The sequence below is a fragment of the Equus asinus genome, chromosome 21 (genome assembly GCF_041296235.1).
Source record: "Equus asinus isolate D_3611 breed Donkey chromosome 21, EquAss-T2T_v2, whole genome shotgun sequence".
Classification (NCBI taxonomy): domain Eukaryota; kingdom Metazoa; phylum Chordata; class Mammalia; order Perissodactyla; family Equidae; genus Equus; species Equus asinus.
Genome location: NC_091810.1, coordinates 93,620,727 through 93,644,345, shown reverse-complemented (window position 1 = coordinate 93,644,345; position 23,619 = coordinate 93,620,727). Strand labels below are relative to the sequence as shown.

Genomic DNA, 23,619 nt, shown 5'->3' with positions numbered 1-23,619 from the left:
GGTTCAATTAAAACAGATATGTCCTTAGAGTTGTCAGCGCTGAAAATACTGCAGGCATACGACTTTTTTTCTACCTTGGTTTAACTCGTCAAGTAAGTTCATGTTATCTCTGTTACAAAATTTGTCAGCAAGAAAAATAACTTGGTATGATGAAATTTTCATGAGTAATCTAAACAGAATTGTTAAAAACAACTGAATTAAATAAATATAATTGGGATACAAGTTTATAGGTAAACTTTTCAGCAATAATTATGTTTTATGGTATGTGTACTTAAAAATAACTTCCAAAACCTTTTGGAAACTTCCACCTTTGAGGTTTACTAGGTTAAATGATGGAATCCACTGAGTATCCAAATAAGATAAAATAATGAAATATTAATTACTGAACATAGATTTATCTAGTTTTGCCTTCTTATTACTGAGAAACTTAAGATATTTGGGTCTATTAGTAAACACATTTCGTGCCACACTGAAAATTGACTATGAGGAAGAACGTACTTTGAGAAATTATAAAATGTATTTGTAAGTCTGCAATCCATGGGATGCTAGTATAAGAGTCCATAATTGTTTACTTTTTAGTTTTCCCAAGGAATTAAGGATTCTAAGGGTTAAGAATTTGAATCCGTATATGTAATGAAAATTACTTAGAAATAATAGGATGACGAGAAACAACTGTGTATGGAAAGCAGAATAATTGGTTGTTCTAGATTAAGAAAGAGGAAAAAACATAGGAAAAAACTGTAGAAGGTTTGTGGAAAAGGAATTTTGGGAAATAAGTTTTATGTGTGGTCAAGCTGGCTAAGATTGGAATGAATTTATTTAAGTTTAAGAAAAAGAGCTTTCATATCAAAAGTACACTGGTACAAAAACAGAATTTTATTTTCTCCCTGTTAAAAGGGCAAAGTTTTCTTGTCCTTTTTGTCTGCTTCTGGTAACAGATTGTGAAAGTTTCTTTACCTTTTAAGTAATCTGCCTGGACAGTAAAATATTGTGTCTTACCAAAATAATTTACTGCGCTTCATGTTGTCTTTATCAGGTCTTTGATTACTTAGGAAAACCCAATCTTTTCAATGTTAAAAGAGCTAAGTTTTGCTCACAACTATGTAGCCTTTTGTATTTGTCTTTAACATCTTCCATCATCACTTTGATTAAATGGCTATTTTTGACAAACTTCCCAAAAGTCAAACTCTAAATGAAATCTTTTTGACCTCAAACTAACTGAGATTTCCCAGAGGGCCCTTAGAACATCTCAAAAGATTTGTTCTCTCTTCTTTTTTAAAGATGATGAGATGTTAAAAAAAAAAATGAGGTTTATTTGGCGTGTTAAATTACATAGGAAGCATTGTCAAATAAACCTTCTTTATGTCGTACTTGTACAGGTATATGTTATAAGTGTTCCAGAAATTGTGTGAAATTTCTAAAGTCTGATATGTCTTGATATACTGTTATCAGTTATAATTCTAGTTGTTATCTCAAAATGTACGTTACAGAAATAACCAAATTTCCTTGTCAAGTCCATTATAATGAACTCTCATCAGATCTTACCAATGGGAATTTTTAAGTCTTTTGTCATTTACAGGCAGTTATTGTTTTACTCCGATGCTTTGCAAAAGTGAGACTTGTAGAAAGGACCCTACCAAGAACACCTGATCACTAACAGTGCTGTCAAATTACAAGATGTGGAAACAGCTGCGTATTTTACCGTGGAAGAAGGCTCTACCTGATATCTGATCCTGTGCAAATGCTGGAGACCTCCAAATCAAATTGACTAGAAAGAGAAGTAGTTGATATCGAGGTAGATTGCTTCTACCCATGACACTGGATCAAGACTTCATACTTTAACTAAACATGAAACACTTTCTTTTTCTCATTCTCTCCTTCACTCTGGCATTGGTCTGGAAAGATAACACCATCACCTGTATCTCCCAGGCCATTGCTAATGGGGTGGGGGTGGGAGGTTAACTTTCGAGAGGCTGGATTTGTCATCAAAAACTCTGACCTACTCCTGATGCTAGAAAACCTCTGGTCCTCCCTAAGACCAATTTTCTTCTATTCCCAATGTCACCATAAACTACAGCTGACCTCCCTTAGAAGTCACTTACAGAATCTGACTTTTATGGGCAGAACATCCAGTGCCTTGTTTTGACTTTTCTCTGATTGTAACTGTACTTGCCTAATTAGACACAAATACCTACACCACTTGTAGTACATTTGCACCCCCACGTTCTTCTTTTTAAATATTGGCACTGAGCTAACATCTGTTGCAAATCTTATCTTTTTTTTCTCCTCCTTCTCCCCAAAGCCCCCCAGTACATAGTTGTTTAATCTAGTTGTAGATCCTTCTGGCTCTGCTGTGTGAGACGCCACCTCAGCATGGCTTGATGAGTGGTGCTAGGTCCACTCCCAGGATACAAACTGGTGAAACTCTGGGTCACCAAAACAGGGGCGAACTTAACCACTCGGCCATGGGGCCGGCTCGCACCTGCATGTTCTTATGATTATCTAAATCAGATTTGCCCCAATCGTGAAAAGATCTCACAACACCATACATCTTTGCAAGGAATTTAGTACAACTTTTTATTTCAGACTAGAAGAGATACTTCTGGAATGGGCTGAAAAATCTGACCCCTGGTTTGAATGAGCAAATTCAACAATCTCTGGGAATGAATCCATTAACAGTGCCACCTTAACAGGAGTGGTTTTTGCCCTGACAGGATTCATCTTTGTCTGTGGTGGTCATTCTCCTTGGGCCTATGAGCGCCTAGATGGCTAGCACAAAACTGTGCAATGCCTCTTAGTTATCTAACTGTCCACAAGCATGAGATACCTCACTGGTCACCTCCCCTGAAGTTACATTGAGTTAAAAGGGACCTGCCAGGAGGCAGTCATGATTTAGGATTTGCTTCCTTTGGCAGGTCCCTACTTCCCTGGCTAGGAATAAGTGTGAATGAGGCTACAATCAGGAACCCCTCCTTAACTCTTGAAGATGCCACAGAATCTGCTCTAAATCAATAGCTGGTCAACAAAAATCTTCAGACTCTCTGGCCAAGGTTATTCTTGTTAATAAGATAGTCCTTGATTATCCTTAAGCTGATCGAGGAGGTGTCTGCACTATGGCCAACACCACCTACTGTACCTGGATTAACACTTCTGGGGAAGTTGAAAGTCAGCTATGTAAGATCACTGAACTTGGCGTAAGAAAGTGACTCCTCCAACAGAATCTTTCTTTGACTTATTTGACTTTGATTGGCTTGGGTCCTGGGAACATGGCTCCAAAGTGCACTCCCAACATTGGGAATTATCCTGCTCATAATAATCATTGCAGTCTCCCCAGTGCACCGTATTCTCTCAAAAGCTTTAAATGCATGCTCACAGCTGCTAACCACAAGCAAATAATCTCCCTAAGACCGAAACATCAGAAAGGGAATAAAGAAAATGACTGACTTAAAAAATGTGAACCTGAGGTTGTGACCTGAGAATTCTACAGAGATTTGGCAAAAAGACACCATGACCTGTAAATAGCACAAAGAGGATCAGCAAAAACTGCAAGAACTTCAGAGCAATAGCTGGAAATGACACTAATGCCTTAAATTTTGATCACGTCTCTCAGTTAAGATGTGATCAAAAGGGGGAAAACTGTTTAAAAGAGAAAAAAAAGGCATAGGCCCAAAATGGAGTCACTTGTGCTAAGCTCCACATCACCAAACCAAAACCTAATGCTTAATTATAGTTTTGGCCTCTCCCAGCAATGGAAACTAACAGTCAATCTGGAATTACCCAGTCAGCACTAATGATGTAATCTGCCAATAGACCCCTGCCGTCCCCTAAAGGAAGCTGACCTTGCCACAACCAATCCATTATTTGCCAGCATAACCACCTTGTCCTGCTCCCTTCTTCTTATAAAAGTCTTTCATTTTGTACAGTTCTTTGCAGCTCCTTTCTACCTGCTAGATAGGATGCTATCTGATTCATGAATCATTAATTAAAGCTGATAAGATCTTCAAAATTTACTCAGTTAAGTTTTGTTTTTTAACAGTGGTATTCTGTAGGCAAAATAATGGCCCACAAAGATGTCCACATCCTCCTCCTGGGCACCTGTGAGTACTTTATCTTACATGGCAAAGGGGAATTAAGGTTGCAGATGGAATTAAGGTTGCTAATCAGCTAATCTTAAAATAGGGAGATTATCCAGGATTCTCATGGTGGGTCCTTAATAGTAGAAAAGGAAGCAGAAGAACAGGTCAGAGTGATGCAACGTGAGAAGGACTCAACCTGCCATCCTGGCTTTGAAGAGGGGAGGGGGTCATGAGCCAACAACTGTGGGCAGCCCCTACAAACTGGAACGGGTCAGGAAATGGGTACTCCCCTAGGGCCTCCGAAAAGGGACACAGCCCCACTGACGCCTTGATTTTAGCCCAGTGACACACGTGTCAGATGTCTGACATACAGAACTATAAGATAATCAATTTCTGTTGTTTTAACCCACTAAGTTTGTGGCAATTTATTACAGCAACAATAAAAAACTAATACATCTATCTAATTGGTTGTTGTGAGGATTAAAAGAAACAGAACTCTTTTTTTCCCCAAATAATTTTGTTAAGACCATAATGGTTTATAATATTCAGTAATGGAATACTACTCAGCCATAAAAAAGAAACGGAATTCTTAAAGCCCTTGGCACTCTGCTGGCATGTAGCAATCATCTGATAAATGTTAGTGACTGATTGCAGTTAAGATGTATGCGTGTTTCAGTGTTTATTAAGCCAGGTGCCAAGCATTATGCTTAGCGCTTGGGATTCAATATAAAATAAGGCAGAGTCATTGGCCCCAAGGAGGCCCAGTCAAATTGATGAGATGGTCACAGAAACAGATAATTCTGATATAAAATATGCATTAATCATATTTTTAATTTTCAATATTTAATGATGCTTTGACATCTTTGGGGGGCCCTGCTAGCTGGGGAGAGAATGCCTCTTCCAGAGCTAGTCAATTCCTAGAAATAGTGAACAACTTGCTAGTGAGCCAGACTTCCATATTCAAACCAACCAATCCCAAGTCCATGTTCCCAACAAGCTCCTTTATCTAACCCTCACGCGTCAAGCCGATGTTTCCCATGCCCTACATCCACCAGAGCCAAGCACCAGACAGCTGGAGACAGTCCCCAGGCCCCCAAGGCCGCTGGAATTATTCAAACTAGTCAGTTCTGAGCTGCTTACTCAGCCTTGCCTTCCCTTTCCCACAGAAACCCCAACAAAGCCTGTGGCTCTGCTTCCCCCTGGTTCTGCCTGCCGAAGAACTCGGGGACCTCCCCATGTGGCCCTGCATGACGTGTGCCTCTCATTTCTAGGGTAACTGTGAGTAGCAATAAACTTTTCCTTCAATGGCATTGGCCTCTTTATGCCATCACTCAGTCACCTTTTATAAATTAAGACCCGGGCACAAAGCAATGTTTTAAGCGTCATGCAGAGTGTATTCCCCCAGCACAGAATAGAGGCAAGAAGGAATGAGATAGGGTACAGCAAGGGAGGACGACATTTCAAGAAAGTCACCCATTGAAGTTCAAATATAGTCAAGCCTTGTGAATAACCTATTCCTTAATCTTTCATAAAAATAATTCTAGTGTTGTGGTCCTCTTTCACTGTTAAATCATATGCTTTGATTTCTACATTATTCAAGGTAGTAGAGAACGAGAATGAAGGAGTAATTGAAATCCTTATGCCATTAAAAAAAAATTCCCCTTTCCCATAGTACTGTAGACACCGACACCATCACGGCTTTCGCTGGATTAGAGGCTGGGCTTTCTCTCTTTCCCTGCCTGTGACCCCTCCACACTCCAGGAGAGGATGAACAGGGCCCTGACCCACTGATGGGCAGCCAAAGAGGATGGAGTGACCAAAGAGCTATCCGCACAATCATCCCCTGAACAGCCACAGGCTGACCAACAGAGGAGAAGAGGGTCAGCCAGACTCATAGGGCGCTGGCTCCAGGCAGGGCGCTCAGCATCAACGCGCTGTACGTGACCACACTCGCTGACGAAATTCCAGAGTTACACAATTTCCTGTAAAAAACACAGCACAGGGCAGTCAGACTGGTCATGGACAGAAATGACCTGCTATTTTATAGTTAGCGTCTCCTGCTGTTGCAAGGTGAGGGGCTGTCCTTGGTGGTTCGTTTCTTAGTAATTGTGATGTCATGGAGTAGAAGGTAAGAGCCAGTTCTAGACAAGATCGAGGAGAAAGAAACTAGAGGGTAGAAGCAGGAGTGGTAGAGCAAGAAGAGACTGCATCTTGCCAGACAGAATATAAGCCGAAGTGATGTTCTGTGAAGACTGCTTCCTTGATTTTAGCCATCGGCAGCCCCAGAATCTTGACTGCTAAATGCAGGCGAGACTCATCTCGTCCAGAAATCTTTAAGATGACAAGAAAAGAAATTGAGGAAAATTATTAAAACTTGTGCCACGTAACTCTACTCAGGCTACTAAACAGCAAACGTAGGGATACGGTAATTATTTATAACGAACTGCAAAAGCATAGCCTAAGGTTCTGAGATAAAAACCTTCTGACAGGCACAGCTGGAGGACAGCCTGCTTGTTCCTGTCTAGAGTCCTCTCTTCTCCTCTTTCTTGCAATGCTCTAAGTCTGCTGAGCCTTTGCTGGTGGGCCCGCTGCTTCGCATGACATATGACACCCGTCTATGCTGTCATAATGCATTTCTCGAGTGTGGAAATTCTCAGTTGCAACATTATTCAAAGTCCACTTTTATAAACCAACTCTGGAGTCACTGTAGTGAAATTCCCAGTGTTAAACAACTCTGTCAACGGCTGGCCACTTATTAGCCCCCAGTGGCTTCTCCCTCTTGTTTAGACTGTCCTGAGGCTCAGAGCCTTCTCCCGACTTCCTGCCGCTCAGCAGCTACATGCCCTTTCATGGGAGGACTGACTCTCACCAAACAGCACAGAAATATGGACCTCTTGACCCTGTCTGCGTTACACCACAAAGCATTCCCACGTGCTGGTCGGGGGTGTTCCCGTTTAACCATTTCATTTCGCCGCCAGAGGGAGGGGCGCTACAAGTACGTCCTGGAGCCCTCAGCTCAGTAACTCTCTGAGCAGTGTTTTGGGATAGAATTTGCTGGAAGAAGTGACTCCAGGGAATGGTCCTGTGCTCTGATCACTGTCCTTCCACCCCACAGGGCTCAGTAGGAGCGTGGAGTAGGGAATGAGAAAGAAGGAAATGCCAGGAAAGCTACTGGCTCGCATAGTGGCTTCCTGCCAGTTTGAACAAAAGCTCCCCTCTGGGAGAACGGGCTGCTCAAAGATGCTCCTCTGTGGGGACCATTTGGGAAAAGGAGCCCTCTGGACACCAATTTTTAAAAGGAGCAGCACCTTGCCCTGGCACAGTGTTTGGCCCATGGAGTCTGGGCAAGATATTAGCCCCACACAGGTCCTCTCAGTGGGCGTGAGGGCACAGTCATTTAAGAAGGTTCGAGAAGTTCTTGGGACGTCCTGGGGGCTGTAGCTGTCAATTTTCTGTAGCAGGACAATTAGTAAAGATCATTACCAGCTGGTGAGAAGAGCGTCTCCCCTATGTGCCTTAACATGGACCATTTCATTAGGCTGGACAGCAGCCCTCTGAGACTGAGATTTTACGGATGAGGAAACTGAGGCAGGGGTTAGGTCGTGGCGCCATCAGGTTCAGATCTTCCTGATGCAGTTTCCGGGGGACTCATTAGTGTCCTTCCCGGCTGACGTTTCCCTGCGGCACACTGCTAACACTGCGTACTTCGCGCTTCGTCGTCTGTCGTTGGTCTCTCCCCCGTGGCCTGGGAGCTGAGGAAGGAAGGCTTCCTGTCTGCTTTGTCCACTGCTGCGTCCCCAAGTGCAAGAACAGGGGCTGGCACGCTTGGGCTTTCTCAGCAGTGCTCACTGAGTGAATGGGCTGTTCAAGGGCAGGGCGCCTGCTCCTGGACCAGTCTATTTCCATACACTACTTTCGGCAAATACTTACAGAATGTGTTCAGGTATTCTAGAGAAAAAGGTTACATTAGCACAAAACGTCCACCATTATCATCAGGTTTTCTTCCGCTCTAAAAAGCTACGTCGTGACTAAAGACAAGGTTTTAATAATAACATTTTACCCTAAAATTCACATCCACATCAAAGAGAGAAATCCCAGGTCAACAACTAGGGCACTTTCTGTTCACTAAGACCAACCTTTGCCTTTGAAGACAGTTTTATTTATGTCCGATTTCTTTGATGATTAAAACATAATTATCGAGAAAGGAAAGTCTCTTCAATAAATGGTGTTGGGAAAATTGGACAGCTACACGCACAAGAATGAAACTAAACCATTATCTTATACCATAAATAAAAATTAACTCAAAATGGATTAAAACTTGAATATAAGACCTGAAACCATAAAACTCCAAGAAGAAAACATACGCAGTATGCTCTTTGACAGCAGTCTTAGCAGCATCTTTTTTTTCTTTTTCTTATTTTGCTGAGGAAGATTCGCCCTGAACTAACGTCCGTTGTTAATCTTCCTCTTTTTTTTCTTTGCTTGAGGAAGATTAGCCCTGAGCTAACACCTGTGCCCATCTTCCTCTACTTTTTTTTTATATGTAGGTCACCACCACAGCATGGCTGAGAAGTGGTGTAGGTCCATGCCCAGGATCCGAACCTGTGGACCTGGGCTGCCAAAGCGGAGTGCACCAAACTTAACCACTGCACCATGGGCCGGCCCCAGCAGTATCTTTTTGAACACGTCTCCTCAGGCAAGGGACACAAACGCAAAAATAAACAAATGGGACTACATCAAACTAAAAACCTTCTGCACAGCAAAAGAAACCATCAACAAAATGAAAAGACAATTTAATGAATGGGAGAAGATATTTGCATGTATGGTTACACATTCAATACAAGGTTAATATCCAAAATACATAAAGAATTCATAAACTAACGACAATGACAAAAAAAACTCAAGTAAAAGAGGGACAAAGAATCTGAACAGACATTTTTCCAAAGAAAATTTACAAGTGGCCAACAGGCACATGATAAGATGTTCAACATCACTAATTATTAGGGAAATGCAAACCAAAACTACAATGAGATATCACCTCATGCCTGTCAGAATGGATATTATTTTAAAAAAACGAGAAATAAGTAATGGAGAGGCTGTGGAGAAAAGGGGACCCTTGTACACTGCTGGTGGGAATGCAAATTGATACAGCTGCTATGGAAAACAGTATGGAGGTTCCTAAAATAATTAAAAATAGAGCTACCATATGATTTAGCTATTCTGGGTACTTATCCAAAGAATACAAAAACATTAATTTGAAAAGACATATGCACCTCTATGTTCATTTCAGCATTATTTACAATAGCTAAGACATGGAATCAACCTAAGTTACCATCAATGGATGTATGGATGAGGAAGATGTGGCATGTATTTACAACGGAATACTACACAACTATAAAAAAGATGAAATATTGCCATTCATGACAACATGGATGGAACACGAGGGTATTATGCTAAGTGAAGTAATTTAGATGGAGAAAGAAAAATGCTGTATGATTTCACTCAGATGTGGAAGATCAAAAACAACAAGAACGAGCACACATATAAACACATATAACAGATTGGTGATTACCAGGAGAAGTGGGGTGGGTGACAGAAGGCAAAATGGGTAAAGGGGTATTGGTAAGTGATGCATGGAAACTAGAGTGGGTGGTGAATACAATGTAATGTATCCAGATGATGAATTATAATGATGTACACCTGAAATCTCTATGATTTTATAAACCAATGTTACCTCAATAAGAATAAAAATAAAACAGAATTATCAACCCCTATTATGCTCTGCTAGTTATTTACATACAGCAATCCAGAATAATCTGGTAAATTTTCTATGCAGATATGTTCAGAGCTTACAAAATAGATAAATCCTTCAAAATAAAATTTTTATTTTGGTGTACTTGTGTTTGGCATGCTAAATATCACATGTTGCATCTTAAAGTTGCAATTAAGTATTTTTAGGCTTTTCAAAAGTAAAGAGCTACAAGTTTTTATTCATTTTGCATAATCTTCATTCTGATTTATTACAGTTCACTGTGTGCAGGGCACTCTGCTGTGGCATATTGTTGGAGAAACAAAGAAAGCATTTAGGGCTGATCTCTGCCCTCCTGGAATTTGTACAATGAATGGACGAAGGCACAGAGTTATGCACACTCTAGAGCCTCCAACAATAACTGTTGACTTTTTATTTGTAATCGGAGAAGCCTGGCAAGCGAAAACTAGTCTTTTTCTGGGTTTACGAGAACAGAACCGGAGTGGAAAATGTTATTTACTTCAAGGAAACAATTTATTCTTGCGAAACATTAAATTTGTCAATCAAGCAAATAAAGGAAGAAAGCCTTATTTATAAAATTGCCTGCTTCTGATTTCATTCCATTGCTTCTAAGGCTCCAAGAGGAAAAAAAAAATGAAGACTTTTTTGCTTGGTATTTTTCTTTTATGTTGTAACTCAGCCTGGGCGAAAAATAAGCACTATTACATTGGAATTATTGAAACAACTTGGAACTATGCCTCTGACAATGGGGAAAAGAAACTCATTTCAGTTGACACGTAAGTCACTATTTTTCTTGTTTATAGACCAACTTTATAAATTATCAATTTAAAAAATAAAGCCTATAAGATAAAATGTTTCTTTGTTGTATAGAAAAACTGCAAAACGTGGACTTGAAACCCAAGACACTTTAGTAAACCTCCCCCAAATTCCCGGGTTTTGTTTGTGTCTCGGAGAGGCTGCCCTGCTCCTTTCCCCGAGCTCCTGGGAGCTGTGCCGCCTTCGATTACCTCTCCTCTTGCTATTGCATCTCCCACCAGGGTTCAGTCTTTCTGTCTGTTTATGCAGAAGTTTTTAAATTTAAAGAATGTATAAAATGTTGCATTTATTCTACCATTTACTGATTAATAGTGGTAAGGATAAAAAGTTTTTTAATCCTTTGACACATCTTTTATAGAAAGCAAATATAACTTTAACAGATACGCCTCTGCCTAATGCTTGTTGGATGACTCTGGACAGTTCACTGTGTTCCTCTCTCCCAGCCTCAGTGTGCTAATCTGTAAAACGGAGGTAACAGAAAAGCCTCATCCGACTGTCTGAAGAGCGGGTGCATGGAAAGCTCTTAGTACAGTGCTCGGCACGTCATATATGTGCAAAAATGTGAGGTATCTATTATGATGGCCCCCCCCCAAAAGTGGATGTAACTTAAAGGTTTTCATGTTTCAGTCGAAAGCCCCCTTATTTCAAGTAATATTTGTCATACAGAAAAACAGAGTACATTTCTCCTTCAAGTTTTTTGTGATGGAAGTTTATCTATACTGACGTCATCATTTTTTTGCTCTTTTCTTTGCCTCTACCCCTGCTGACATCACCGCCCCTGGTTTTTTTTGGGGGGGGGGGTTTGCTGGGAAAGATTTGCCCTGAGCCAACATCTGTTGCCAATCTTCCTCTCTCTCTCTTTTTTTTCCCTCACCAAAGCCCTAGTACATAGTTGTATATTCTAGTCGTAAATCCTTCTAGTCCTTCTAAGAGATCATCATTTTTAATAATGTTAATTAAACATTTACCACCAAATTGAAATTTGGCACTTAAAACCAATATTCATTGCATTTAAAAATGTATTTTAATGGTGATAAATGTATTTTAGTGGCGACACGTAAAAACACATGTTAATTGTGATAAATGAGCCCAATGACCACCAGCTGCTAAGACTGTGTCTTTAAAAAATAGCTAAACAGGTATGCCAAATTTCGTGATTGTTGATTCTGTTGGTGGGTATATACTTTTCTCATTAACTGTATGTATCTTTGAAATTTTTCACAGCAAAAAATAAATGCAAAGCTGATAATAGTATCTAATTGTTAAGTTAGTAATTTAGTAATATACAGTCAGGAAAGTTTCTGACCTAAGGGTAACTGATTATAAATCAAACTAGTACTCTTGAAATTTTTTTTAACTGGTTTTGAGGTGGGATTCTCTTCTTAGGAATATGACATATTTTCATGGCTTCACCAGAAGCATTATTTTGTGTGGATTCAGTATTTTCCCTGATTAAATATAGTGTAAATTATAGGCAATTTTTATAGGAAAACCAGACACATTTAAACAAAATACTGTCCTACTCCAGGCCCCTCCTACTATCCCTCTACCATTATTCATGATCAAAACTTGAGTCAGCTTTACTAGGCATAAACTAAGCACAAGACATTGTCATGAGCACGCTTCAATAAAGAAGGTTCTAATTCTAGAAATCAGAGAATAGAAGAGAGCGGGAGCTTCTTAAGCATTTTTTTGCGGGGTGGCAGGGAGAGAATTCCTTGTTTTTAAGCACTCTTGTGTCCTGTCTGAGCTGGGCACGTCATGCACCATTGGCTTGGTAATCTCCTGCGGCTGCAAAACAGCCTGGAGTCGTGCAAAGTCTAGACGGCACTGCTCACTGCCTGTGATTTTTTTATACATCTGAACAGTGAATATTGGATAGAGCTTCAGCACTTTTGCCAACACTATGCTAAATGTTTCATAGAGATGAGTTTAGGTGGCATCTTCTCGCTCCCTTGTTTGTCTCCGATTACCAGCATGACCAGCTGTCTTGGTCCGTTCTGGCTGCTATAACAAAATACCACAGACTGGAGAGCTTATCAACAACAGAAATTTGTTTCTCACAGTTCTGGTGGTGGGAAATCCATGATCAAGGCACCTCACGGTCACGTTCTAGTGGGAGCTCTCTTCCTGGTTCATAGCCTTTTCACTGTGTCCTCACATCGCGGAAGGGGCTGAGGAGCTCTCTGGAGTCTCTTTTATAAGGCACTTATCCCACTCAGGAGAGCTCCACCCTCATGACCCAAGCACCTCCCCAAGCCCCGTCTCCGAGTACCACCACATCAGAGGTTAGGATTTCAACAAGTGAATTTTGGGGAGGACATAAAACATTCAGGCCTGGCGCCCATCCAGTCAGCAAAGGATGATAGGCTATCACCAGATACGACTGGCTTCCTTGTTGCGTGACAGCTGAAAAGGAGTGGAGACAAACAGGCTGAGAAACTAGGCTGAGAGAATGCAAGATGGGTGCCAGGCAGAGGATTAAATTTAAGCTGAGGTTGACCCTGAAGATCTGGGACAATGCAGAGGAATATGTGTATGGAGACGGCAGGAACTCTGTGATGTTTACTGCTTGGTCACTAGTACCTAGAACACAGGAGACACTAAACAAACATCTGTGCGTAAATGAAAATGAATGAATACAAGGTATACAGGAAATTAGAAGAAATTATAGGCTGTGTTGTAAAAACTTCACGTACTCCTAATGTGGACAGATTCACATGGCAGAGTAACTCAGACAACGAAACAAAACAGGAAAAATCAGTTTATAGAGTTACGTATAGGGTTAGTAAAACTGAAAACAATGACAGCTATTAAAGGAGAAAAATGTATGGATTTTTGGTTTTTACTAGTAAAATAGAATTTACCTCTCTTGTATTAATACCAATAATATTTATTTCTGATGAGATGAGCTGGAAAGTAATTTCCTTATATTCAGTACTGCTATTTACTTAGGTCTGTGCCTTATCTGTCACATTAACAAATCAATTATAGTTAAAGATTCTATAAAATATAACTCCTGCTCCTGTTACTTATATTTAAATAAGAATGAAAGACATACATCTAAAAAGCAATTAGTAAACACAATGATGTGTTCTGAGACCATAATAGGCATTAATTAAATATTTATTGAGTTTATTGGCTATCTAATAGCAATAAATAATACTCCTGTTATTGGCAAGTTACGTATTTTTCTGGTGACATACAGGAAGCTAAAAGTAAGTGAAAAATTATTTAAGCACAAGAACAGCCATTGCAAAACCCTTTTACATCGGCTTTGTAGGCGCTCACTCAGGCTTGGTGACTGTCAGTTAACACACAGTTCTTACAAACTTTGTTACCTAGTTTTCCAGACCATTGTTTGAGAAATAAATCAGAAATGGTATACTGAAGATGTCATTATAAGCAGAAGCAATCACCAAAATGAAATAACGGCTCAAATTCTGCCAAAGAAATAGAGAACAAACTAAGAACGTCACCCCCGCCGGTATAACGATAAGTATTATAATTATGATATGGATATAATGATGATCAGGATGCCAAAAATACTCAATAAATTTTAATATTTACAGTTATCATCAGAGAAAAAGTTGAAATGTTTTTCCAGAATCCCCTGTTTAAGAAAACAGGAAAGGAAACTAAATATTCTTAAAGAAAAACTTGCACTGAAGGCATTCATTTTACCCCTTCAAAAATGGTCTTAAATTTTTTTAAATGATTCTTAAAGAGGTACAGTTATTAGCTAAAATTATCGGGAAAAGTCACTTATAATGACTCATACTTCAGGGTCGCCAAATAAAACCTTGTAAGCAACAGCTAGTGTGGGACAGACACTTCATGCACGACGGCCTGTTATGAAGGAGCTCATTAGGAGACCGTAACATCTCACTGTTTTCAAGCTCTGCAATTTATTATCGCAGTCGCTATTTTCTCTCAGAACTTATCCAGAAGGAAGTTGACAACTAGATGTTGTTTTCTTGCTGTGCTGGTGAAGTGAGGCTAGTTAGCACCTATAATTCACTTCAGTTTGTGCTATGTACACCTAGGCTGAGTCTTTGTCTACCAGTTAGTTTTTGACTGTTTTCCCTGTGGTTCCGATGTGTAGTAGGCAGAATTCTCTAAATAGTCCCCAAAGATGTCCTGCACTAAATCGCCAGAATCTGTGAATATAATGAGCCATCACTCTCACGATTTAGGTTCTCGTCGATGGCACAGTTGATTTTAAAACAGGGAGACGATGAGCAGAGAGTTCTCTAGTGGAAGAAGAGGAGGTCAGAGAGATTCAGAGATCTCATGGGGAGTTAAAAACTGTTGCTGACTTGAAGATGGAAGGGGCCTCTTGAGAAGGAGTACGGGTGGCCTGAAGGAACTGGGAGAGGCCCTCGGCTGACAGCCAGCAGGAAACAGGGATTTCAATCCTACAACCACAGGGAACTGGATTCTGCCCATAACCTGAGTAAACTTGGAAGTGGATTTTTCCACTGAGCCTGCAGACAGGTACTCAGATCCGTCAACACCTTGATGGCAGCCTTGTGATAACCTGAGGAGAGAACCCTGTCTTGCTGTGCCAGACTTCCGACCCGTAGAACTGTGAAATAATAAATGGGTGTTATTTTAAGCTGCTATGTGATAATTTGTTATGCTGCCATAGTAAACTAAGATACTGTCTCAATTAATGAAGCCAAGAATCCGGACACTTTCCATGTATATTACCCACATTTTAGTAACCATTTTTAAACAGAAACCAAGACCACTTGAGTGCATTCTGAATTTATGGGCGAGAGTAGCGTTATTATTACCTTACTAAGTCAGTATAAAATTTTTTAAAATTTCCCTACCATTGAAAACTCACTTCTGGGTCTGAATCTACCAGAAATTCTAGGAATTGGCTATAGGATTATAGGAATTGGGGGGCTAAAAAAGAGGGATGTGATTACTAAGAAGGGGATATATCTATTTTAACGAGCAGAAAAGAGCACGTTACAGTTGTCAACAGGAAGAACTACAATTAATATGAATTATTTGTTTGGTTCAAAGAACAACTATAATAGATTCTTTAGACTGAATATGTGTCTGGCAAGCTTCCTGCATGCTTTCAGTAACTGACCCTTTGTCCCCAAGCTGTGCTCCTGAAATTAAATAAACATCCCCTAATGACCCTTTGATGTTCCTCTGAAGACAGAACATGAGCAAATAGACTCCCCCACAGGGATCACATGGTGTGAAATATTTCCCAATTTGGTGAAGACAGTTTTGTTTCCCAAAAAAAAGAGAAGACGGGAAACATATTTGTATATTGCTATGTATATAATAGGAATTTCAAATGTTAAAAACCCTGAATATATTATAACTTCAGATCAATTATTTTAAAAGTAATTTTCACCCCCCTAAACATCTTTGTATATAAAAAATGAATCCCAAAGCTTAGGCCAGGCTCCTCCTATTCCAGGAAATGATTAATTCAGGAGAATGTCAACGCAATGAAAGCATTTGGACAAAGCCCACCGAGGTTTATTGAAACGGGATATGACATATTCCTAAGTGCCTTAGAGTCACATTCAGAAAACATAAATACACACTGTATTTAAATGAGGCCTTAAGAATTTGAGGGCTATTTTTAAACTTTGGCCTTATGTAAGATGTGCATCAGGGCATGATAGAACACAGATTAGAGTCTCTATTTAAATATCATGGGGACCAGGCTCCTCGCAACAGGAGTGCATGCAGACCCTGGAGAAAGTTTACCCCCGGGCTTAGCCGGGCATGTGGGCGATTCAGTGGTCCGGGCTCCCCTGGTGGCAGCGGAGAGGAGTCCATCGCTGCACACGGAGCTTTGCGCCCCCTCAGTGTGCTCTGACTGAAGCTGTGCTCTCGCTGACCTCCTCTCACTGTGTGGACTGGAGGATTCTACCTTTAATCTCAGCGGCTTCAGTGCCTTGGGATTTTGCTGTTCATAAAACGTCTAAGACTACTCCTGTCCATGAGAATGCTGAGGTTTCGGGGGAAGTATTCATACCCCTGTCCGGCTGTTTTGTCCGTGCATTTTGATGTCCTTGAAGTCTCTTGGAGCCTTCCTGAATTTCTTCTTTCTGTTTTGTTCTAACAAAATGGAAACTGCAACAATTAGGAAATGAAGACAAATAGGAGCAATGAAGGCATAAGCATAGATTTGCCACTCCACTCCGGTTATACAAGATGCCTTTTCTTTATTCTTCTAACTTCCAGTTTGACTCTCTTCACACCAGGATAGGGGGTGGGGACCCCAGCTCATTCATTTGTCAGTGAACAATTTGACAATCTTGGGGTTTACACAATCTGGGAAAATCAAGGCCCTCGGAATAGGGTGACAACTATGAGATGCTCATTGTCCATGCCCCTTCGTCAGTCCAGAACATGGAGGCTCTGTTATCTCCAACACCTGCTCCCACTGCCCAAACACAGCCACCAGGACCACTGCCAAGCGGCCATACCCACTGGTCCCAGCGCTCAGGTTACTCTGATGTCCCCATGCAACCACACCAGCAGAAGTCTGGTTACTACCAGGGCATGGCCTGGAAACAGAAACTGCCACCTTTCTGTTTCACGGACTCAAGGACTCCCACTGCCTCTGGGATTGGGCAGCTCTCCTCTCCTTCACCTCAGAGCCTACCCCACTCAGGTTACCCACGAGCCCAGAGCGGAGGGGTGTTTGTTAGTAAATGCAGGTGCCTGGGCCCCACCCCAGATGCACAGAATCAGAATCAGTGGGGCAGGGGCCCAGGAACTTGCATTTCATCAAGGTCCTCAGTAGATTCCCATGTACATTGGAGCTTAAGAAGCATTAGGCTCGAGCCCCAAATCTTTTAAAAACCAGGCCCTTAAACTCTGCAGCAGTGAAAATCAATCCAGAGCTGCAGACGAGACCTACTCTTGTCTTGCAGAAAGGAAGGGAAAATCTCTCTCACTCTTTCCGATGGGCTCACAGCTGAGGCAAAAAGAGAAAGTGTATTCCTCCATCAGATTAGCCGGCCCCACAGGGGTGAGTGGAAAATGGTAAAGCATCAAAGGTCACTGAGATGAAAGTGGGCAACACACACACACACACACACCCCCAGATCATCAGCCTGAGTGTTAGCAGTCTTTCGTCTAGGTGAAAGAGACCTCGGCTGTGCAGGTTTGGCAAAGTCCAGGTTTTAGGTGGGTCCTCCTAAATGGCTGGATGGCATTGCCCCCAGATGGATCCCACGAGCTCTCCAGAGCCTTCTGTTAAGGACAATAACATAAGAATCAGTTCAGAAGTTTGAATACCAAACTCTCTTTCTTTCCTTTTTCTTTCTGGCTACAATTTGCTGATATTTTTAGAAAAGTTTTGAGCAACTATTAATCAGCCACTAACCAGAATATAAACATTCAATGTTCAAGTATTTTTGGCAGAAAGGGATTAAAAGAACACGGGGGTAATTTGAATTCAAAGGTAATTTTAAAACCCACACACATTGCATGCCTAACTTCCAACCTTGATTTAACGCTGCTGAAAAAATAAAAATGATAGAATTAATTTAGCATCATTAATTTTACTTTATTTAGGAAATATATATACACACATGGTTTGAAGTTTCAAATATCCAGATTGTTTATAAATTCAAATTTTTACGGTAGCTGAAAGAATGACATCATAAGTGAGTAATGTCTCAACTGCTTTACGTAATATTTCCCTTTTATTTTATATTCTATCCTATAACGCCTCTCTATTTTAATAGGAAAATCATGTAGGAAATACTCTGGTAAGATACATCATATTTTTATGGCACATTCACAGATGGTTCTCTGCCACATACCTGATGTGGGACATCTCCCTTAATTAAAATAGCAGGGTTAGTGCCAGTTCTCATCTTCATTTTTTGGAGGCATCCTGTAACAATAGGCAAACATTTAACGTGATATGGTCATTAATTTTTCTTTAATTATAATGTTATTCCTAGAATGATGGCTTCTGATAGAGTTGTCTTTTTTGCTTTTCAGGGAACATTCTGACATCTATCTTCAAAATGGCCCCGATAGAATTGGAAGGTTATACAAGAAGGCCCTTTATCATCAGTACACAGATGGAAGCTTTACAACAATTCTAGAAAAGCCTGTCTGGCTGGGGTTTTTAGGCCCCATTATCAAAGCTGAAATTGGAGATGAAGTTCACGTCCACTTAAAGAACTTTGCCTCTAGGCCCTACACTTTCCATCCACATGGAGTAACTTACTACAAGGAGCATGAGGGTAAGTTCAGCTCATACTCTAGCTGGAGTTTCCGTACTTTTCAGTGAGAGCACTCTTTAACCTCTAAGATTATGGTCTCCCCTCCTGGAGAAGACCTGTAACTATGCTGTTTAGCTCTACACTATTTTATTAATAGGTGTTTTGGTTCATCGTAATAATGCCGTGTTTCTCTTTGTTCTGCTCGCTTGTGTGCAGTGTGAATGGGGTTTCTGGGATTTCTGGGTGGACTCGCATAGAGAGAGTCAGTGAGAGCTGGGACTTCCCTCCCAGGGCCCAACTCCTTTCCAGCCAAATAGTCAGAATAAGAGAAATAGGCAACGTGCATTAAGGCCTAGAAGAGGAAAAATTCAAAGGGAAAAGAAAGGATTCAAGACAGGGATTGTCTTATCTCTGAAGTTCCTACATGTGAACATACTGTGGCCACTGTCACCTCCCACCCTAGCTTTGGATGAACTGTCCCAGCTGAGCAGCTTTGTAGTCTCATACATCAGCCAAAAGGTGCACATGACCCCGGAGTCAATTCATCTAAGACAGTTAACTAAAAGGGTCATTTGAATGTAGGAGTTGGAAGCCTTAAAGATGGTACAAGAAGAACGAAGAGCAGGTTTGCTGCCTGTGGTCTCATTCTTAGGATTTCAGGATGATAATGAAAAGAGGTGGGGTTCTGTTGTGGTTAAGAGCAAGGGCTTCGAAATTAACAGACCAAGGTTCAAGGACAGCCTTGCCTTTTACTAGCAGAATGACCTTGGGCAAGTTATTTAAATTCTCTGCACTTCAGTCTCCTCGTTTATAAAATAGGGACAATGAGAGTACATAGTAATAGCTCAATAAATGTCAGCTATTATCATAAGCAAAAATGCTGGGGCCATGCTATAGTTCATTGAAATCATAAGGATCAACTCTGGAAATTAAGATAAAATTAGACTCGATTAATTATTAGTCTTCTTTTTTAACAAAGTATTGCTTTAGAAGGTGAATGTTTTGACCATATATTTTTAGATTGTTTTTCTGAACCAAACAATTACATTCATAGCATAAAGGCTGATGTCCATCTCATTTCTTTTTTACAATTTCATGATATATTAGGATATTAATCATTTTTAATTATCTAATGATAACTGTATCGTGGTTATGTTAAAAGAAAAACAGAGTTCTTATCTTTCAGAGATACATACTCAAGTATTTGTGAATACCTGATATGTTGTCTGTGATTTGCTTTAGAATAAGTCGATGGGGACGGGAGTGGGTGAGAGTGGGTGTCAATGAAACAAGATTGGCCTTGAGTTGATCATTGTTAATGCTGGGTTGATGGGTACATGGAGGTTCATCATATTAGTCTCTCAACTTTTGCATATGTTTGGAAATTTCCAAAATTAAAAGTAAAAAATTTTAAAAGTCCATGATTACTTCCTGGGCAAAAATCTGATATAAGAAATTTCAAATTATGGGAGAGGTTGGCCATTTTGCTCATGCTTCCATATCATGCCCCTAGGGCAAAAGTGGTGTTCTAAATTGCAAACCGAAAGTTGCTATTCTCCTGACCTATCTATTACTGCTCCCTGAAGACTCAGTCAAATATAAAAAATAATAACAAAATCTCCTGTGAAGCTTCCAGACCCCCACCCATTAGCCTTTGTGTTCAAATAGGAAATCACTGCATCCCCAAGATGGCACATACTAGATGTTGAATAAATGTTTGCTGAATAAATGAACCATCTATTCTCCCATTTAAGTTCAAAATATCCAATTTGTAATTTCATTGCATGTTGCCTCCTAGGGGCCATCTACCCTGATAACACCACAGATTTTCAAAAAGCAGATGACAAAGTGTATCCAGGTGAGCAGTATACATATGTAATGCATGCCAGCCAAGAACAAAGTCCTGGTGTGGAAGATGCCAACTGTGTGACCAGGATTTACCACTCCCACATTGATGCTCCAAAAGATATTGCCTCAGGACTCATCGGACCTTTAATAGTCTGTAAAAAAGGTACATTTTCTCATTGTTACTCACAATGTATAACCAAAAGACAAGATACAGGGCAGTTTGTTTTTTAAATATGTCAAGTCTTCCGTGTTATGATTAAGTAGGTAAGGTAGGGAGGTGGTGGGACAAGGAAAAAAGAAAAGAAGAGCAGCACAGGATAAGGAGAAGAAGGAACAAATGGAACAAGTATTTATATACATCACTAAACTGCAAGAAATACGCTCTCCTTGGGGACAGGCTCGCTGTATCTAACTTCCAAGAGTGGCGTTGAAGAGAAGTGTGACCTCCTTTGTGGCCACCAGGGTGATAGATCTGTAGTTATTTGTTTTGTGTTGGGATATATAATATCTATTTCTAACATCATGAAAAAGACAACATAGGTCAGGAGCTTGAAATCTAATTCTTACTCGAACAGTAATTAGTTACCTGCAAAGACATATTGTCTCAGCTCGTGGCTTACACCAGAAGATGTATACACAACTTTGAATTCTAACCTTCTCATTTGCCAAAAAGCATTTAATGTGGGGCCAGCCCCGTGGGTGAGTGATTAAGTTTGCGCACTGCACTTTGGCAGCCCAGGGTTTTGCAGGTTTGGATCCTGGGCGTGGACATGGCACCGCTCATCAAGCCATGCTGAAGCCGCATCCCACATAGCAGAACTAGAAGGACCTACAACTAGAATATGCAGCTATACACTGGGGGGCATTGGGGAGAAGAAGAAGAAAAGAAAGGAAGATTGGCAACAGGTGTTAGATCGGGAGCCAATATTTTTATTTTTTTTTGTTTTTTTGTTTTTTTAGAGATTTTATTTTTCCTTTCTCTCCCCAAATCCCCCCAGTACATAGTTGTGAATTTTCTTTTACTTGTCGGTCATTCTAGTTGTGGCATGTGGGACGTCGCCTCAGCACGGCTTGATGAGTGGTGCCATGTCCGCGCCCAGGATTCAAACTGGCGAAACCCTGGGCTGCCGAAGCAGAACGCGCGAACTTAACCACTCCACCAGGGGACTGGCCCCAGGAGCCAATATTTTTTAAAAAGCATTTAATAGTTATGTGATCAGTGGACATCAGCATATATATGAGTGTCCTCCAAGCCCTGGATACTGAACATAAAATTTCTTAAGTGTTTCCACATCTGTAAAACAGGAGTGACTAGTCCAGATTTGTGGTTTGTTAGGAAAATAAATACTAAAAGTTTTAAAAACTATAAATCACATGCTAAAATACCTGCTAAAGGTTAAGTACTGGGGCCGGCCCTGTGGCCCACTGGTTAAGCTCGTGTACTCCACTTTGGCAGCCCAGGGCTTCACCAGTTCAGATCCTGGGTGCAGACATGGCACCGCTTGTCAGGCCATGCTGAGGTGGCGTCCCACATAGCACAGCAGAGGCACTCACAACTAGAATACACAACTATGGACAGGGGGGGCTTTGGGGAGAAGAAGAAAGATTGGCAACAGATGTTAGCACAGGTGCCAATCTTAAAAAAAAAAGCTTCTAAAAAAAGATTAAGTTCTACTAAAATAGTCATTTTCATTTCAGATTCTCTGGATAAAGAAAAAGAAAAAAATATTGACCAAGAATTTGTGGTGATGTTTTCTGTGGTGGATGAAAATCTCAGCTGGTACCTAGATGACAACATTAACACCTACTGCTCGCAACCAGAGAAAGTTGACAAAGAGAACGAAGACTTTCTGGAGAGCAATCGAATGTATTGTAAGATTACAGAAGATGTGTTAACTTTATCTTATTTTCTTGACCCATTAATTCTGCTGGGTTTATTCCCTCACATGAGTAAATGGTGTGTTTCTAATCTGTGGTCCTTATAACAAAGCATATTGGACATGCAACTTCATACTCAGCTAAACAAGCCAAATCGAAACTCTCAGCCGGGTAAAGCCAGATACACCAAATTGTTTCCAAACTGATAACGACAAAACATCAATTATGGCTTAATGCATATGCATGTTACATTTATATATTTAATTATCCTCCAAGGTCATTCTAAAAATTATTTGAGGCAGCCTAAAATTATTAAACTAAATGCTTAAATTTATACTATGGTAGAGCATCGAACTGTATTTAGGAAATTGATTCAAACCTCTAGTCTGAAAAGGTGTTTCTTTTTCATGTACATTGTCCCTCTCCGCTCTGCATCATTTTTTTCTATATTTTAGTTCACTTTATTTGTTCTAGAAATGCTTTCTCCACTGCCTGGGCTTCTCCTTAATTCTCAGACACAAAATAATGAGCTTAGTAAAATTTTCTATCACTCAAAATTTGCATAAGAAATCAAATCCCTTAACACCAACTAGATCAATAAATATAGATTTTTGTTTGTTTGTGTTCCACTTCTTAAAAATAATCTTTACTCAGAAACTGAGAATACAAAAATAACTGTACTACCCAAGCAGATAAACTAATTAACAAATGCAGATTTTTATTTCCAACTTTTGCTTATTTCTGGCTGGAAGGTCCTCTTTCCATACTTTCATCCCGCCTTTGCGATGTGCTAACAAAAACAGATGTTAGAAAAAGACACTCACACTTCTAGTCCGGATAGGTCTGCTTTGGTACCTCTGTTGCGTCTGGTGCATTCCTGGCGCCTTCCGGAAGAGATTTCCACCTCCCCTCTAGGACCACCCAGTTTGAACAGTGACCCCAAGTTCCTTTGAAGGGTCTCAGGCCACCCTGCTTTTGAACATTTAGGTCTTTGTGGATCTGG

General features: G+C 40.5%; 2 protein-coding genes across 3 annotated transcripts in view; both read left to right on the top strand.

Annotated features, from left to right (window-relative positions):
- The window catches only part of LOC106829443 (ceruloplasmin-like), a 43,908-nt gene extending 33,931 nt beyond the window's left edge, over nt 1-9,977 (top strand). Inside the window, exon 21 of the mRNA XM_044754771.2 lies at nt 1,580-9,977. The gene's annotated coding sequence lies outside the window, so the exon portion shown is untranslated. The remainder of the gene's footprint in view (nt 1-1,579) is intronic.
- A 152-nt stretch (nt 9,978-10,129) lies between these two features.
- Nucleotides 10,130-23,619, top strand: part of CP (ceruloplasmin) — a 59,775-nt gene continuing 46,285 nt past the window's right edge. For both annotated transcript variants that reach the window (XM_044755317.2, XM_070493629.1), the window contains exons 1-4: nt 10,130-10,622; nt 18,664-18,911; nt 20,689-20,901; nt 22,437-22,610. In XM_044755317.2, coding sequence (XP_044611252.2) covers nt 10,480-10,622; nt 18,664-18,911; nt 20,689-20,901; nt 22,437-22,610 — 778 coding nt within the window. In that variant the 5' untranslated portion in view covers nt 10,130-10,479. The remainder of the gene's footprint in view (nt 10,623-18,663; nt 18,912-20,688; nt 20,902-22,436; nt 22,611-23,619) is intronic.